The sequence below is a fragment of the Xenopus laevis genome, chromosome 3L (assembly GCF_017654675.1).
Source record: "Xenopus laevis strain J_2021 chromosome 3L, Xenopus_laevis_v10.1, whole genome shotgun sequence".
Taxonomy (NCBI): Eukaryota; Metazoa; Chordata; class Amphibia; order Anura; family Pipidae; genus Xenopus; species Xenopus laevis.
The window spans coordinates 29,580,745-29,597,553 of record NC_054375.1 but is presented as its reverse complement, the minus strand read 5'-3'; the positions used below and the strand labels follow the sequence as shown (position 1 = coordinate 29,597,553).

Below are 16,809 nucleotides of genomic sequence, written 5' to 3'. Positions count from 1 at the left end.
CTAGTGCTCAAGTTCTCCAGTATGTTTGCAAGCAACACCCAAATGCACGATCGCTCATTGTGTTCCCCCCTACTTTCTAAAATTTATAGGCGACCCTGGTTATGCTGCAGTCACTTTAATTTGGTCCCTTCGTGATAGCCCTTTAATGTCTCTAGAAGACCGAAAAAAGCAATAACTGAGGAAAGAAGAGCATTCGGAGCAAATTAAAGTAAAACTAAAGTCACGTTTGCAAAGATATTGGATAACACGTACCCGGGGGCTTGCAGACAATGCTGTAATAACGCACAAAAATCACTTACATATTTTATATTTGCAGAAGTAGCTGTAATTATTTAATGTTATATGTAGAAGTGCTTAGATAAGGATATCATAATTTAGCATAACAAGGCAGAGAGAAGAACTTTCCTTAGTCAACTTGAAGCACAGTGTACAGTGATATAGGCAGTGCTTTATTTCTACGAGGCTCCACAAAGTTTATTTTGTATCCACCTACCTTAGCCAATGTTCTTTTGAAACTCATCTTCTTCATCTGTTTTGGGAGCGGTTTAGATGTATTGTAAAGGCTGTAAAGTCATAAACAACCATATCAAGTTTGCAGACCTCCAGCATTACTTGGGTCTTCTTGATACTAAGTTCTTAGTCAACCATGGTTGATAATGTGTTGTTCCATTAAACCAACACTCATTGAGGTGAAATTAAATATTGTGTTATTGACTTTGATTCATCTCTTTGTACATAGCTGCAGTGAGTTCAGGCCATGGCTTGCCTGCCAAGTTTGTCATCCACTGCAATAGTCCCAGCTGGGGTTCAGACAAGTGTGAAGAGCTGCTGGAAAAGACAGTAAAGAACTGCTTGGCTTTGGCAGATGAGAAGAAGATTAAATCAATTGCTTTCCCATCGATTGGCAGTGGAAGGTAAGTGCAGTAGTGGGGCATTTTCCATACCTAAAAACAGAAAAAATACTGCATAAGATACACATACACACATATTTATATATATTTGTGCGTAGGGTGGCACACTGCTTTAACTGTTGAGTACCCAGGTGCACGGCAAAACCATGTATGTAGCATTCAAAAAGACCAGCAACACTGGGAATTTTGGTGAAACGCATATACAGCCTGTATATGCACTTTAAAAATATTGACTTTTGACTTGTTTCACCAAAATTCCCAGTGTTGCTGGTCTTTTTGAATGATATATCTCTCTCTCTCTCTCTCTCTCTCTCTCATTATTCACTAAAATGCAAAGTTTCGCTACAGTTAATTCGTCAGTGAGAGCATTTCATGAAGATCTTTTGCTAGCATTCATTTCTGCCTAGCGAAACTTCATTAGTATGCTTACGCTTAATTTGAATAAGGCGGATACATACAGTATATGTCTTTATGTGATGTTGGTTAAAATGCTTGAAGTGGCCACTTTTTATTACACATGTCTAAGGAAGCAAAATAAAGATTAAAGAGATCATCTAATGCCCTAGAAAACCATGCTTTGATTTGAATAAGAAACTGGAATGTGAATAGGAGAAGCCTGACTAGAAAGATTTTTTCTTTTTTCGATGGGGTCAGTGACCCCCATTTGAAAGCTGGAAAGAGTCAGAAGAAAAAGGCAAATTATTCAAAGACTATAACTAATCAATAATAAAGATATTATTGAAATATTGATATTGAAATATACCTGTACAGCACCCAGTGCTATACAGGTATAGGATCTGTTATCCAGAAAGCCATTATCCAGAAAGCTCCAAATTAGGTAAAGGCCATCTCCCATAGACTCCATTTTATCCAAATCTAAATGTTCTAATAATGAATTCCCTTTTCTCTTGTACTTGATTCAAACCAAGATATAATTAATCCTTATTGGAAGCAAAACCAGCCTATTGGGTTTATTTCATGTTTACATGATTTTCTAGAAGACTTAAGGTATGGATATCCAAATTACGAAAAGATCCATTATCTGGAAAAACCCAGGTTCCGAGCCTTCTGGATAACAGATCCCATACCTGTATTATAAAATGAGTTAAGTGCAGACTATGAATTTAGATGTGGCCTACAAACTACCCAGCACTGTGCTTCATTGTTTCTAAAGTAACATGGCACCTGATCTGCTGATTGTAAATAGCATTAAATGAACTAAGGGATGTATACGTTGTAACTACAAATGGAATACATGCCTAGAACAATGAAAAATCCTTTTGTCCATAAATAGGACAGTCACTGATTGAAATCGTGCAAAAGGAAACATTAAAAATGCTCCAGATGGATTTCCACCTTTTATTCGGCAGGCCTTTTTTAAGTTGCTTTTCCCGCTTTCAAAGGAGTAATTACAAACGACTTGGCTCAGCCATCTTGTGTCGGCTTTATTATTTTTCACCATTTTCAATCATTGTTATTAAAACTTGCTGAGCATCAGTGCACATATGGCAGGAGCATGTTTTTCCAATAACATCCCCCGTACTGCTCTATCTTAGCTCAGGGAATTTTTGAATAAGTGTTTTTGATTACCGATTTCAGTTTTTAGACTTTATTGCTTATTATGGCCTGCTGTACATCAAACACTACCGGGTGCTCTTTAATGCCTTCTGCTATTAAATTCCATAAACATAAAACAACAATGAGACCTGCATTATTAGAACTATTTTTTCATCACTTCACACAATGACACAAGGCTTGATCCTATGTATCAGGATTTTTCCCACACCAGAGGATTTCAGAAAGAGATAATGGTAATTAAAGAGAGGGAACAGTATGTTATTTGATATAAATATGCATTGATAACATTTGCCACTCAGCTAGAAGAAAGACAAAATAACGAGTTTTAGGTCAAAAACAGATTAGGAGATTAGACGGCCAGCGATTCATCTCGTCTATCTGGGGCGACTAATCCCTTCTGAATGCTTCCCCAGTGGCTAAAGTGTGACCCGATGCTGGGGAAACATATGCGGCATGAAGTTGCTTTGGCTTCCCAGCTGCAGTTTGCATTTTAGCCACAGGGGAAGCATTCAGAGCTACATGAGATAAATCGTGGGGCGCCTGTCTTCGTCCTTAAATGCGTGCAGCTATGGCACATTACTACACATTTAGCTGTTTGGTCAACAGTCAGAGCAAACAGACCAAGTTGACTAACCCTCAGTATTGGTTACATCTTCTAGTAGCTAATGCAGTGATTTAAGACAATATTTACTGACACCCCAGACCTTTGGCAGGTGGAAGGGATCCCGGGCCTAAGGCAGGCGGTAGGTACGGGTCTTTGTTGCGGCCTGCATCTGAAGATTGTGACAGATTTTTTCCTGCCCTGCACATAATAAATTGACACCTAATTAATCTATTGAATTTACATTTAATACTGCATAAAGGTTAAAGAGGTTGTTTACCTTTAAAAAAACTTTTTTTCCAGTTCCAGATTCACCAGAAATTGAGCCTTTTTTTTTTTTTCAATTACTTTCCATGTTTTATTTTTTTCAACTTTTTCCCCCAGAATTAAGATTTAACCCTTGAATGTAATAAAATGCACTATTTGCCCAGGAGCAGTAACCCATAGCAACCAATAAGATGTTTGCTTTTAAACAGGTGACCGGTAAATTCTACCTGCCGATTGGTTGCTATGGGTTACTGCTCCTGGGCAAACTTAGCGCCTTTTATTACATAACCCCCTAAAGGTTTAGGGCTCTTACTGACGAGCGGTTGAAGCTGCGCTCCCCTGCGTTCTGTTTCTCGGCGTTCAGCCGCAGGGAAGCGCAGGAATAGTTCTTTTCAATGGGGCTGTACTCACACAGGCGCGTGTAGGCGCCAAACGCAGGTTGAGACGCAACATGCTGCATTTTTCCTGCGTTAGGCACCTACACATGCCTGTGTGAGTACAGCCCCATTGGAAAGAACTTAATGCGTCTATTCCTGCGCTCCCCTGCGGCTGAACGCAGAAAAACGGAACGCAGGGGAGCGCAGCTTCAACCGCTCATCAGTAAGAGCCCTTAATGTTCCTCCCTCTGGAGTTTCAGTCTGGCAGCTCAGTGATCCAGGTGCAGAACTGTTATAATTTGCTACATGAGTTAATACATTTCTCAGCAGCATCTGTGGGATATCAGCAACTATTGTGGCATGTTTACTAACACTGGAGATACATATCTGGAGAGAGTTCTGGAGATGTTGCCCATAGCAACCAAACGGATCTTTGCTTTTGTTTTCCAAGTTATAGGTGGCTGTTTAAATTTAATTGCCGATTAGTTGCCATGGGCAACATCTCCGGATATTGATATCCAATGTTAGTAAACATGCCCCTATTATAATATCAATTCTAACAGCTGCCTTTAATGAAACTCAGGGAATCTGCTCAGCAGGGACAAACATAAGAAATGTATCAACTAAATGTATCAATTTAGAACAGTTTACAGGGTCCGCGACCCCCTATCTCCCAGAGCTGCTTTAGAATGACAAGAAGTTGAAAAATTAAACGTATTAGAAAAATGGTCACAATTAGCTGAAAATGCGTTTAGTTCTGGTGATGTCTGAAAACAATGAAACTGAAGTGTTGGAAGGTGAACAAGCCCTGTAAGGCAGTATACAGAGCATCTCTTAAACAAATTATTATATAAATTATATATTTGCTCTGCCAGCGCCATCTAGGTTCGCACCCTGGATTTTCATCTCAGTAAAGTTTCGAAGACACAAAGTAGCCTAAGCCCTAACGCATTATGTAAATACAGAAATACACTCGAATGCTCAAAAACTCAAGTTACTTAATGAAATCTCAGAGCATCAAAACAAGAAGGCAGTCCAGCTGTTGAACTGAAAACATCTGCCAGGCATGCATCCCTTCTGAAAAACTCACTAACAACCAAATGTTGTTTTAGAACCGAGGAATGGGATTATGTGCGGCGCAGGAAGATCAAATAAATCATGTTTTACTTCAAGGAGGGGAAAAAAGAATTATGTTTGAAAGTTCAAATGAAACACAATGCCCTAAATTTATGGTACAAATCCCATATCCCAGTATAATAACTGTCTTGATACATTAACCAAGTTGTTATATGTCCCTGAATTGTCCCAAGTCATATGTGACTTTGCGAGCGTTTGGTATATATAATATATATAATATTTGTTAGTTCAATTATGATGCTATAAAGCAAACGTATAACATATAACTAGTTTTAAAAAAGGAAGCAAATTTGCGCTTTTTTTTTAAATTGACAGTACAGGTCGGGGACTTGCTATCCAGAATGCTTGGGTTCTGTGGTTTTCTGAATAATAATTTGGATCTCCATACCCTAAGGGGCCTAAAATGTGAGTTTAGATTTTAATTTAACTCCCCACACACACTCTGTTCATTCCTATGGGATTTTTGGAAGTGTTTTTATCAAATGTTTGAGAAGATGCTCATTCGTCCATTCTCCGAGAAAGCTGATGACTGGCGAAATGTCTTCATGGAAAAAAAACAAAGCAAGTCCAGTTGATTTGACTTATTTCTACGGATGTATTTATCAAATAGTGAGTTCTAACTTTCACCCATTAATAAATACGCTTCTAAAAATCCCATAGGCATGAATAGAGCGTGGGTGAGTTATTTATTAAAATCTAAACTCACATTCTGTTCAATCTTCCCCTCAGTCTACTAAAAAATACAGGTAAGTGCACTATGGTCGGACTAATTCGCCCTCTCTCTTCTTATACATTGCAGGAACGGTTTCCCAAAGCAGACAGCGGCCCAACTGATTCTCAAAGCTATTTCCAGCTATTTTGTGTCTACAATGTCTTCTTCAATCAAGACTGTGTACTTTGTGCTTTTCGATAGCGAGAGCATAGGCATATACGTGCAAGAAATGGCAAAACTAGATAGTAATTAAGCCACTCAACATGTTAACCCATTCGTTTGCCCTATCGCAAAAATACAATCCTTATTTTTGTGAGACTGCATCATAATCCAAGACTAACCTCCCCTCCCCCCATACGCCCTACCCATAGAGAAACCAATGGTTCCTATTGACCTTTGAACAATACTTTGAGGGTTATAGAGGAACGGAGGCAAATGATGCCCCACTTCTGTATCCCATAGCCACTGCTTTCATCATTGCATCCATATTAGACCAGTACAAACTGTGGATCAATGGTATATTCTGCATAAACCCCCTTTTTGTGTTGGCACTGAGAGCGGGCATCACTTCCATTGATGCACTACATCTGAGTCTAAACCAAGTGTAATTTAGAAGATTTTATAGTTTATTTTGATGAGGTGAGAATTATCCAGATTGTAGTTGGGATTATATTGTCTTTTATATGTGAATGAAATGGAAGAACTATTTTGTAAATGTGTCGTGGTGCTTCACTGTTTATTGAGTGGTGGCTTTGTTTTTTTTCCTCTGCGAAAGACACCTATTAATTGTGTTTAATTATTTGTCTGTATAACCGATGAAAATCCATGCTGTTTTTATTATATTTGCAAGTTGACATTGACATGCATTGATTTATTAAAATGGTTATGACAGAGAACTCAAGCCACTTCTTTATAACCTTGCATTGTAGAACATTTTCACCAATGGTGCAAAAGTAATACGGAAAGCTATTGTGACAACTTCCCCTTTCTCTTCTAATGATCCCGTTGGATTTAGATTGTCTCAGTTTAGGGGTTTGAAAAGCATACATGTTGTGCTCATGAGCATTTTGGTGAACCGCAGGGCTATCGAATAAGGGGATCAAATCAAGATGAAATGCGCAGCCCTTGGGCCTAGAAACGGATCACACGATGGGCCATGCAGAGGTAATTTTATGCTTGGACAAGTCAGGATCTGCATGATTAACAGGGAAAATATTTTGTTCACATACATAGAATTAATGGGCACAAATTTGGTCAATGCTGGTTGAATCTGGAGCTAATGGGATCTACATTTTAGAGTCCTCTCTGGTGAACTGTGCTGAAGGACAACACCAATCACTAAAGTTGCGTCCAGGGCACCGAACCGGTTGAATTTTCACTAGTTTTACTTCGGCAATCAAAGCGAAGATGCGCTATCGTTGCCTAATTTACATACGGCAGGAAATGATAAAGTTACATGGCGGTATATGTTGCAGCAAATACATTACACTACATAAGTCCAAGGAACCTTAATAAATAAAATAGAGTTGTTATAATTCACTACACATGAATCCAGTGTATAGTTTATGTTCCATATGTAAGAAAATGGAGGGGGGAACACGGTTACCCAAAAATAATTTTTACAGACCTTTGCATGCTATCACTCTGAAAAAGTAAAATACGCCAGCGTACTAAGAAAAATTAGCGTATTTTACGCCAGCGTACTAAGAAAAATGTTGCACGAAAAATTGAGGAAGTCCTATGCACTCCATTGCACTTCGCCGGGTCTGAGCTGGCGAAGGCAAGTCTGGCGAATGAGGTTCAGTAAAATCCGCATCTTAGTGAATTTGCGGAGTTACGTCGGTTCGCCAGAGAGAAAATTCACCTGGCGTTGAGTGCCAAGCAACGCTAGTGTCTATCTCCTGCGCCCGTTAGGAAAATGACGTCACACTGGCGAATTTTCGCTAGCATTAGTCACTTCACCCTTTAGGGAATCTGCCCCCTTGTGTCTCACTCTGATTTTAACATGAAGTACAAAAGGAGTTCTCCTCCCTACCAAGAACGAATATTGCCTCCACAGTATACAAATCAATACTGTTTGCCACAGCAACCTAACTTAATTCACCCACTGAAAAAAAAATATTCTTCCAATCTGAACCAAGTCGGCTCAACTCAGGTACTGTATATACAGTACTTGCAGTTGCAGTTGCAGTTAGTAATAGGGGATCAAAGGGAACAGTATACAACAAATCAACAAGTGCATGATGGGGAAAGGGCAGTGCCTTACTTTGCCAATGGTAATTAGTATTTTCAAACTTAAGGTTCAGCTTCTCCTGCCTCAACCATTGGTTACAGCCTTAGCTCAGTCTGGTGGCTTTTGTAGTTTGGAGAAGGTTGGTAAAATGGATAACATGGATTCTCAAATATATGTAATGGTATCGCTGAGTGTAGGGTGCTTCTGAACCCCAGTCTTTTCCGGTGAGACTATGTAACTCTTTCCCCTGGATTTTTGTCCAGTTCCTCATACCATATATTCCTGCCCATCTGCAGTTTTCTGAATATACATCATTTCAAATGAAACACTACTATAGTTTATATAAACAAGCTGCTGTGTAGTCATGGGAGCAGCCATTCAAGCACAGGATACGTAGTAGGTAACAAATAAGCTCTGTAGAATGTCATTGTGTATTACAGAGTTGTTCTGTTATCTGCTTTGTAACTTGTTCATTTTCTTTTTTCTTAACTTTGAATGGCTGCCCCTATGGCTACACAGCAGCTTGTTTATAGTCGTCGTTCTGAAGCACCCCAGTTGTACAAATGCAGTGCAACCGTAAATCTATTTTAATTACTTTAAAACACTTTTTTTTTATTATTTGTGGTTTTTGAGTTACTTTTTTTTCAACAGCTCCCCAGTTGCAGCCTCAGCAAACTGGTTGCTAGGGTCCAAATTACCCTAGCAACTATACACTTATTTGAATAAGAGACTGGAATATAAATAGGAGAGACCTGAATAGAAGGATGAGTAATAAAAAGTAGCAATAACAATACATTTGTAGCCCTACAGAGCTTTTTGTTTTTATTTAATATGGGAGCAGTGACCCCTATTTGAAAGTTAGAAAGAATCAGAAAAAGGCAAATAATGAAAAAAAAATGTGAAAAATAAATAATGAAGACAATTTAAAAAGTTGCTTAGAACTGACCATTCTATAACCTATTTAAAGTCAACTTAAAGGGAACCACCCAGTATATATATATATATATATATATATATATATATATATATATATATATATATACACACACACAAACAGTATATATATATATCAATTGAAGATGGACCAGCACTCCGTTTTCTTTATCAAAAGTGTTTATTCAATACACTGTGCATCCAACGTTTCGGCCCGCATTGGGGCCTTTATCATCCTTGATAAAGGCCCCAATGCGGGCCGAAACGTTGGATGCACAGTGTATTGAATAAACACTTTTGATAAAGAAAACGGAGTGCTGGTCCATCTTCAATTGATACATATCCTTTTGACCGAGCACCCGGCAAGGAACTACAGAGGATAGAGTGCAGGTGTCTCATATTGAACTATATATATATATATATATATATATATATATCCCTCTGGAAATTGAGGGGGTTATTTATCAGTCATTTATCTCAATTTTTTTGTAAAAAAAACTCTGACCAAATTGACATTTATTAATACACGTGAAAACTACAAATTTTACGAATCATTCGGAATTTCCACTCGATTTCACTATTTTTTTTTTTTACTTGAAAACTCAGATTTCTTATGCTTTTTGCCCAAAAACTTCAAAAAAATCATTGGGACTCCTCCCATTGATTTTTAGATTCAGACTTTTCCATCCTCGGGCTTAATAAATTTCGAAAAATTTGTGATCTTTTTTTTTCACTAATAATTTGGATTTTTTTACACAAATTTTTCGGGTTTTTGGCATTCGGAGTTTAGTAAATAACCCCCTTAGTCTTATTCTTGTTGTGGGATAATTGAAACTTCTATTCATTCTAATGGATACTGTAATAATCATTTGTAAAGGTAAATATGCAGAGCACAATATCTGAATTACCCCCAGGCCTTACCATAGATGCAGATTTTATCAGGCACTCACTTTGCTGTGCACAAATGTAAATTATTGCATGAGTTGAAGATCATCTGCTCCCCTGGCCTCTTATGCTCTAAAGTCAGCTCAGTGCTGCTGCAGTGATCTCCCGGTGTCCTCCACTAGATGTCACTAATCACTAAAGTTCATTGCAGACGGACACATCGAGTACAATTTAGACATTGGGACAAATTGGCAAGAAACAATATTTGTTGCACTACTTTACTCCTCATAATGAATGATGCCATAATGACAGTAGCTACAGCTTTACTCCCTGTCGCCGGACTGTTAGGTAAGAAATGTAAATGTTTATGTAATCTCCCTTGAGAAAGAAGGGGAAGTAAATGGCAAAACAAAAATGTTTCACTATATGACAGAGACTTCACCGACTTTGGTCTGATTGCACCTGAGCTGATGATGCTAAAAGAGTATATAAAACAATTTTATAATAGCAAACATTTTTAATACAGGTATGGGACCTATTATACTTAATCTTGGGACCTAGGGTTTTCCGCAATTGGATCTTCAAACCTTAAGTCTACTAGAAAAACATGTAAACATTAAATCCAATAGGCTGGTTTTGCTTCCAATAAGGATTAATTATATTTTAGTTTGGATCAAGTACAAGGTAGTGTTTTAGTATTACAGAGAGAAAGGAAATAATTTCAAATAAATTAGATTATTTGCATAAAATGGAGTCTATGGGAGACAGCTAATCCGTAAATTAAGATCTTTTTGGATAATGGGTTTCCAGATAATGGATCCGAGTGAATCCTTCATTTTCACATCCCCTGATTTTAAGTTTTCCCTCATTTCATTGATATTCTTTTTATATATATAATGCACAACGTATTTCCATGATTTTATACTTTTTTTTTTCAATTTAAAAATTTTAAATTACATTAGAACAAAGAAAAATAAAAATAAAACGAAATACATGAAAGAAGTAATAAAAAAAAACAATAAAGCACTAAGAACACTGTGTGGGAAATAATCAGAAAAATTTCCAGGAAATATTTTGATTATTCAATTCCCTTATTCAGAGGATTTTATGAACCCCAATTTAGTTAGCAATTCTTTCTTGGGTTTATCAAGAGATGTTTGCTTTTAAACAGGTGACCAGTAAATGCCACCTGCTGATTGGTTGCTATGGGTTACTGCTCTTGGGCAAACTTATTTTAATAGATAACCCCTGTGGTTTCTTGTATGATGTGTACAATTCAAGAACATATTATAAGTGAAAATCCAAACCTACTTTAAATGTGTGTGTGTGTGTACTTGAGACGGATGCAGCATAAAAGGCCTTGTTTTAGGAAAGTTAACATTGTTGCTCGTGCCTAATAGCTAAATAATACTCCAGATTGATACTTAAAGGGATATTGTCATCCAAATTAAAGTTTTTTATTAAATTGTTTTTTATAAACCATCACTCTAAAATAATTAGGTGCAGGTTCTGCGTGTGGCATGTGCCTAACTGGGCTGTTTCTTGGTCTCAGGCCAATTCCACAATAAGTTCTTCACAGTCCGCTCCAAATTCTGCATTGAGAGAAACACAAATATACATTTTCATGCCAAAATCCACTTTGTGTGTCTGTACGCAAGCTGATGTAGTGCCTGTTAGTGCAGACGCTGGAGTGGGCTGGGAAAAGCAGATCAGTATCAGACTGGGGACCACTTGGGCTGCTGCCTTAGGGGCCTACACCCTCCGGGCCCCTGTGCTAGTGACAACCTCCCTCTGCCTCTGGGCCCCCCACACCAGCTGCAACCCAAATCCACCACTTCTTTTTATCTCATTGAAGCCGCAATCATGGGAGGTAAGAGTGCAGCGCCCAGGACGAGGAGCAAGTCTGGGTTAGATGAGCCAAAAAAGTTTTTTTTCCATTGGCCTAATCCAACCCTAAAGCATATACAGCCTGGTGTCTGTGGATTTAACTACTATAATGTACTCATGCTAGATAGCTGAGTGATACTCTAGATTAATACTTAAAGCATACTGTCATCACTTCTTGCAATGTGTTATAAGTAGTTTTTGGTTAAAAAATTACTTTTACTGCCACAATTCAAGCCTGTATGGGTTAATCCATTTCCTGGTACTTGTGACTTAAGTATGTCTATTTTCTTACTGCCTGTTTTTATAGCAGGGGTTGTACAGGCCAACAACGGTAATCAGTTTTAAGTCTATTAAAGGACAAGGAAAGTTAAAATCACTGGTTGGTGCCAAACGTTATGTGCAGGTAGTGAGGGCAGTGAGGTTGGGGAATGCCCTGCTGATTCTATTAATGCCTTTAACATTGGCTTGGATGTTTTCTTGAACAAGTAAAATATCCAAGGCCATTGCGATCTTAACATCAAAAGTTAGTTACAATAGGTATGTGCATATATATTTTTTATTTTAGATATCTGTTATGCTCCTTTCAGTCATTTTACAGCAGGCAAGGAAGAGTCTCCTTATCCCTTCCCCTGAATTTAAAGTTAGAAATGGACCCATAACCATAGTTATATAGTTAAATTGGGTTGAAAAAAGTCAAAGTCCATCAAGTTCAACCCCTCCAAATGAAAACCCAGCATCCATACACACACCCCTACCTACTTTTAATTAAATTCTATATACCTATACTAACTATAGAGCTTAGTATCACAATAGCTTTTGATAATATGTCTGTCCAAAAAATCATCCAAGCCATTCTTAAAGGCATTAACTGAATCAGCCATCACAACATCACCCGGCAACATCTTTTCTTCTAGTCTAAAGGGGTGGCCTCTGGTATGGTGATCCACTTTATGGGTAAAAAGGTCCCCTGCTATTTGTCTATAATGTCCTCTAATGTACTTGTAAAGTGTAATCATGTCCCCTCGCAATCGCCTTTTTTCCAGAGAAAACAACCCCAACCTTGACAGTCTACCCTCATAATTTAAGTCTTCCGTCCCTCTAACCAATTTAGTTGCACTTAGTCTCTGCACTCTCTCCAGCTCATTTATATCCCTCTTAAGGACTGGAGTCCAAAACTGCACTGCATACTCCAGATGAGGTCTCACCAGGGACCTATAAAGAGGCATAATTATGTTTTCATCCCTTGAGTTAATGCCCTTTTTTATGCAAGACAGAACTTTATTTGCTTTAGTAGCCACAGAATGACACTGCCCAGAATTAGACAACGTGTTATCTACAAAGACCCCTAGATCCTTCTCATTTAAGGAAACTCCCAACACACTGCCATTTAGTGTATAACTTGTATTTATTTTTATTTTTGCCAAAGTGCATAACCTTGCATTTATCAACATTGAACCTCATTTTCCAGTTTGCTGCCCAGTTTTCCAGTTTAGACAAATCACTCTGCAAAGTGGCAGCATCCTGCATGGAACCTATAGTTCTGCACAATTTAGTATCATCTGCAAAAATAGAAACAGTACTTTCAATGCCCACCTCCAGGTCATTAATAAACAAGTTGAAAAGCAAGGGACCTAGTACAGAGCCCTGCGGTACTCCACTAACAACACTGGTCCAATTAGAAAATGTTCCATTTACCACCACTCTTTGTAGTCTATCTTTTAGCCAGTTCTCTATCCAGGTACAAATACTATGTTCCAGGTCAACATTCCTTAATTTAACCAGTAACCTTTTGTGTGGCACTGTATCAAATGCTTTAGCAAAGTCTAAGTAAATCACATCCACTGCCATCCCAGAATCGAGGTCTCTACTTACCTTCTCATAAAAAGAAATTAAGTTAGTCTGGCAAGATCTATTACGCATAAAACCATGCTGGCATACACTCATAGTATTATGATTTGCTATGAAGTCCAGTATCTTATCCTTTATTAACCCTTCGAAAAGCTTTCCTACCACTGACGTCAGACTAACTGGCCTATAGTTTTGAGGCTGAGAACGCAATCCTTTTTTGAATAGAGGCACCACATTAGCAATTCGCCAGTCTCTCGGCACTATGCCAGATCTCTGTGAGTCCTGAAAAATTAAGTAAAGAGGTTTCACAATCACAGAGCTAATCTCGCTAATTACCCTGGGATGAATACCATCTGGCCCTGGACCTTTGTTAATCTTAACATGTTCTAGTCTCTTTTGATTTTCTTCATGTGTGAACCATGCATCATTAGTTGTATTACTAGAATTGGGACTGTTAAGAAGGAAACCTTCACTTACTGGTTCCTCATTTGTGTAAACAGATGAAAAATATGAGTTCAGAATCTGCGCTTTTATTTTGTTTTCATCAACCAGCTGACCCCCCTCTGATAGTAAGGATCCCATCCCTTCCTGTTTAATTTTTTTACTATTAACATATTTAAAAAATTATTTTGGATTTTTTTTACTGCTTGCTGCAATATCCTTTTCTATAGCTTGCCTTATAGCTTCTTTGCATGATTTATTGGCCTCCTTGTACCTGATAAATGTTTCGGCTGTACCAGCTAACTTGAAAGCCTTAAAAGCACGTCTTTTCTTACCCACCTCAACACCAACGCTTCTATTGAACCAAAAAGGTTTTGCTTTGCAACGGCGTTCCTTGCTTACAAGTGGAATATACTGACAAGTATATTTATTAAGCAGCATTTTAAAGACTTCCCATTTTTGTTCTGTGTTTCACCCTGTGAAAAGCATTTCCCACTTAATATGTTGCAGAGATGCCATGTCATGAATTAAAGGTAGAGCTCATGTTGAAGGGTGTCAGTGACTTAGCGTTAATATTCCTAAAAGCCATATAGATGAGAGCATATGTATGCAAAGTATATATATATATATATATATATATATATATTTACAGCACTTCACACAGGCCATATTACCTATGGGAAATGGCAACAATCTTGGACGACAGCTTCTAAAGGGTAAATTTGATGAGAAAACAAGTGCTCCCTTCCCTGAAGAACCAAAATTATAGACATATTTGTGTTTCCCTAAGAGGGAGTCTACCAACTGTGATAATAATCTCATAGCTATTCTTTAGCCTTATGGACTTAAAATGATCATGGCCTCGCCCTCGCCTCATTTAAATGAGTTTTTTGAAAGAGCTCAAAGCCCCCTACGCAGACAAAAAGGTATTAAATGCGTTGTATAGATGTGACTGCATGCTACGTAATAATATGACGGGAGTAGAAGGAAGAAGAGACCTTAAAGCAGTGTCATTGTTTAGGCTGTCAGAGGACAGGAATGTTCCCTTGCTTCTTGCACCCCTGGATAAGGGATCTGACACGTTACTATTGATGTGATAGAAGCTACATTATCTATTTACTATCCATGTACTTGAAGTGATATTGCTGAAGCTTACGATACACGCATATACAGTGACATCTATCCTTGCATTTCTCACTCAATGTTACAACAATACACAAACTTAACAATATATTTCAATCATGTTGCAGACAGTGTCTCTTCTCATTTCCTTTAGGCTATGAAAGCTAAATAATCTTTTGTGAACAGTTTTTTTTTTTTTTAAAAGCCGTGAATGCAGAGCTGTGGGTGGCCCAAATACCTACAAAATGACGAGCCTCATTTACAGCTGCAAGTACGACGCAACTGTTGCACGCATGGACAACGTTCATTTTATAGGTATTTGTGGCCAAAACATGCTCCTTGCAATTCAATATGGTCATGCTAAATGCCATTCATGTGTCCAATCTGCTCTGATGAATTGTGGGCATGTGCATGTATTGACACTAAGGGGCAAATTTACTAACCCCTGAAAATTCGCCAGCGACGGCTCTGCTCACAGCGCAACACTTCACCCGGTGTAGATTCACAAGGACAACGCTAATTCACTAAATAAGAAGTTGTGTCCAAGGTGCCGAACGCTGGCGTAGTTGCGGTAGCGTTACTGAGCCAAGCGAAGAAAAGTTGCGATAGTGTTGCCTAATTTGTATACGGCGGGAAGTTAAAGTAAAATGGATGCATATGTTGCAGCAAATACATTACACTACACAAGCCCGGGAAACCTTAATAAAATAAAATAAAGTTGTTATATTGCACTACACATGAGCCCAGTGTATAGTTTATGTGCCATATGTTAGGAAATGTAGGGGGGAAGGAGGATACCCCAAAAAATGTATGCTCTTTTTCAGCCTATCACCCTGTAAAAAGGAAAAGACGCCAGCGTTTTTTGGGACTTAAATTTTTTCAGGAACTCCTATCTAATCTATTGCACTTTGCTAGGTCTGAGGTAGGGAAGTAAAGTCTGGCGCAGGGGGTAACGTTCAGTAAAATCCGCATCTTAGTGAATTTGCGTAGTCACATCCATTCGCCAGAGTGCAAATTCGCCAGGCGTTAGTGAGCAAAGTACTGCTAGAGTCTATCTCCTTCGCTAGTGTATAATTTGTATAGCTCCAAATTATGAGACGGCACTTCTTAAAAAAACTTTGTATTACCTGAAACCTCAAATAGCATGGCATAATATATCATAGCAGAAGCAATCAGGGCAGAAGCAAGTGATTCTTTAAAATTAAACTTTAGCAAAATACCATCCCCTGATTTAGGGAGGAACTCCACGGGCTATTTGGCACGATCTGAGGCGCTGCGGAAAAACATAGGCGTCAAGTCGGATGCGACAGAAATAAGGTAAGTAATAGCATTGTCGGATGGTGTTGAAGCGTTGATGCAACGCGACTGTCGAATGCAGACGCTGCACCTGCATCCAACAGTCGTGTCGTGTCGGATTAACGCTGCAACACCGAAAAAAACTTTTGGAACAAACATTCAATGAAGGCAATCTTCCACCAGGCAAATAAATTCAAAGTGAAAAAGTTTATTGTGTCCACGGCCTTACGCATTTCTTGATAAACACTTAATCCAACGCTGTGACACCATCCAACATTTCCATCTCTCATCTTATTAAAGAAAAATAAAAAAAACTGGTGAGGTTGTACAGAATTCAAAGGGAATGATCCCTAACAAGTTTTATTTATTTTCCCACTTTATGAAACCATTCGAGATTTTCAGCTTCATTAAAAATGAACGCCATGCGATATTTTGTCACTTTTTTCCATAAATTTCATAAATTAGCTAGCAAGTTCTGTCTGCATTCTTTTCTGCATCGTTTTTTTTTCACAAACTTAAATTTTGATCAAAAATGAATCTATAATCATATATTAAGAAGACTGGAAACTCTTAAAGAGCTT

The 16,809-nt window shown here is 38.2% G+C and overlaps 1 protein-coding gene and 1 long non-coding RNA gene across 4 annotated transcripts in view; one reads left to right on the top strand and one right to left on the bottom strand.

Moving 5' to 3' along the window:
• Nucleotides 1–563, bottom strand: part of LOC121401433 — a 216,479-nt gene extending 215,916 nt beyond the window's left edge. The window contains exon 1 of the long non-coding RNA XR_005966238.1: nucleotides 494–563. This is a non-coding gene — a long non-coding RNA (uncharacterized LOC121401433). The remainder of the gene's footprint in view (nucleotides 1–493) is intronic.
• The window catches only part of macroh2a1.L (macroH2A.1 histoneL homeolog), a 30,062-nt gene extending 23,583 nt beyond the window's left edge, over nucleotides 1–6,479 (top strand). For all 3 annotated transcript variants that reach the window (XM_018250517.2, XM_018250516.2, NM_001097143.1), the window contains exons 8-9: nucleotides 740–914; nucleotides 5,671–6,479. In XM_018250517.2, coding sequence (XP_018106006.1) covers nucleotides 740–914; nucleotides 5,671–5,836 — 341 coding nt within the window. In that variant the 3' untranslated portion in view covers nucleotides 5,837–6,479. The remainder of the gene's footprint in view (nucleotides 1–739; nucleotides 915–5,670) is intronic.
• Nucleotides 6,480–16,809: the final 10,330 nt, after the last annotated feature.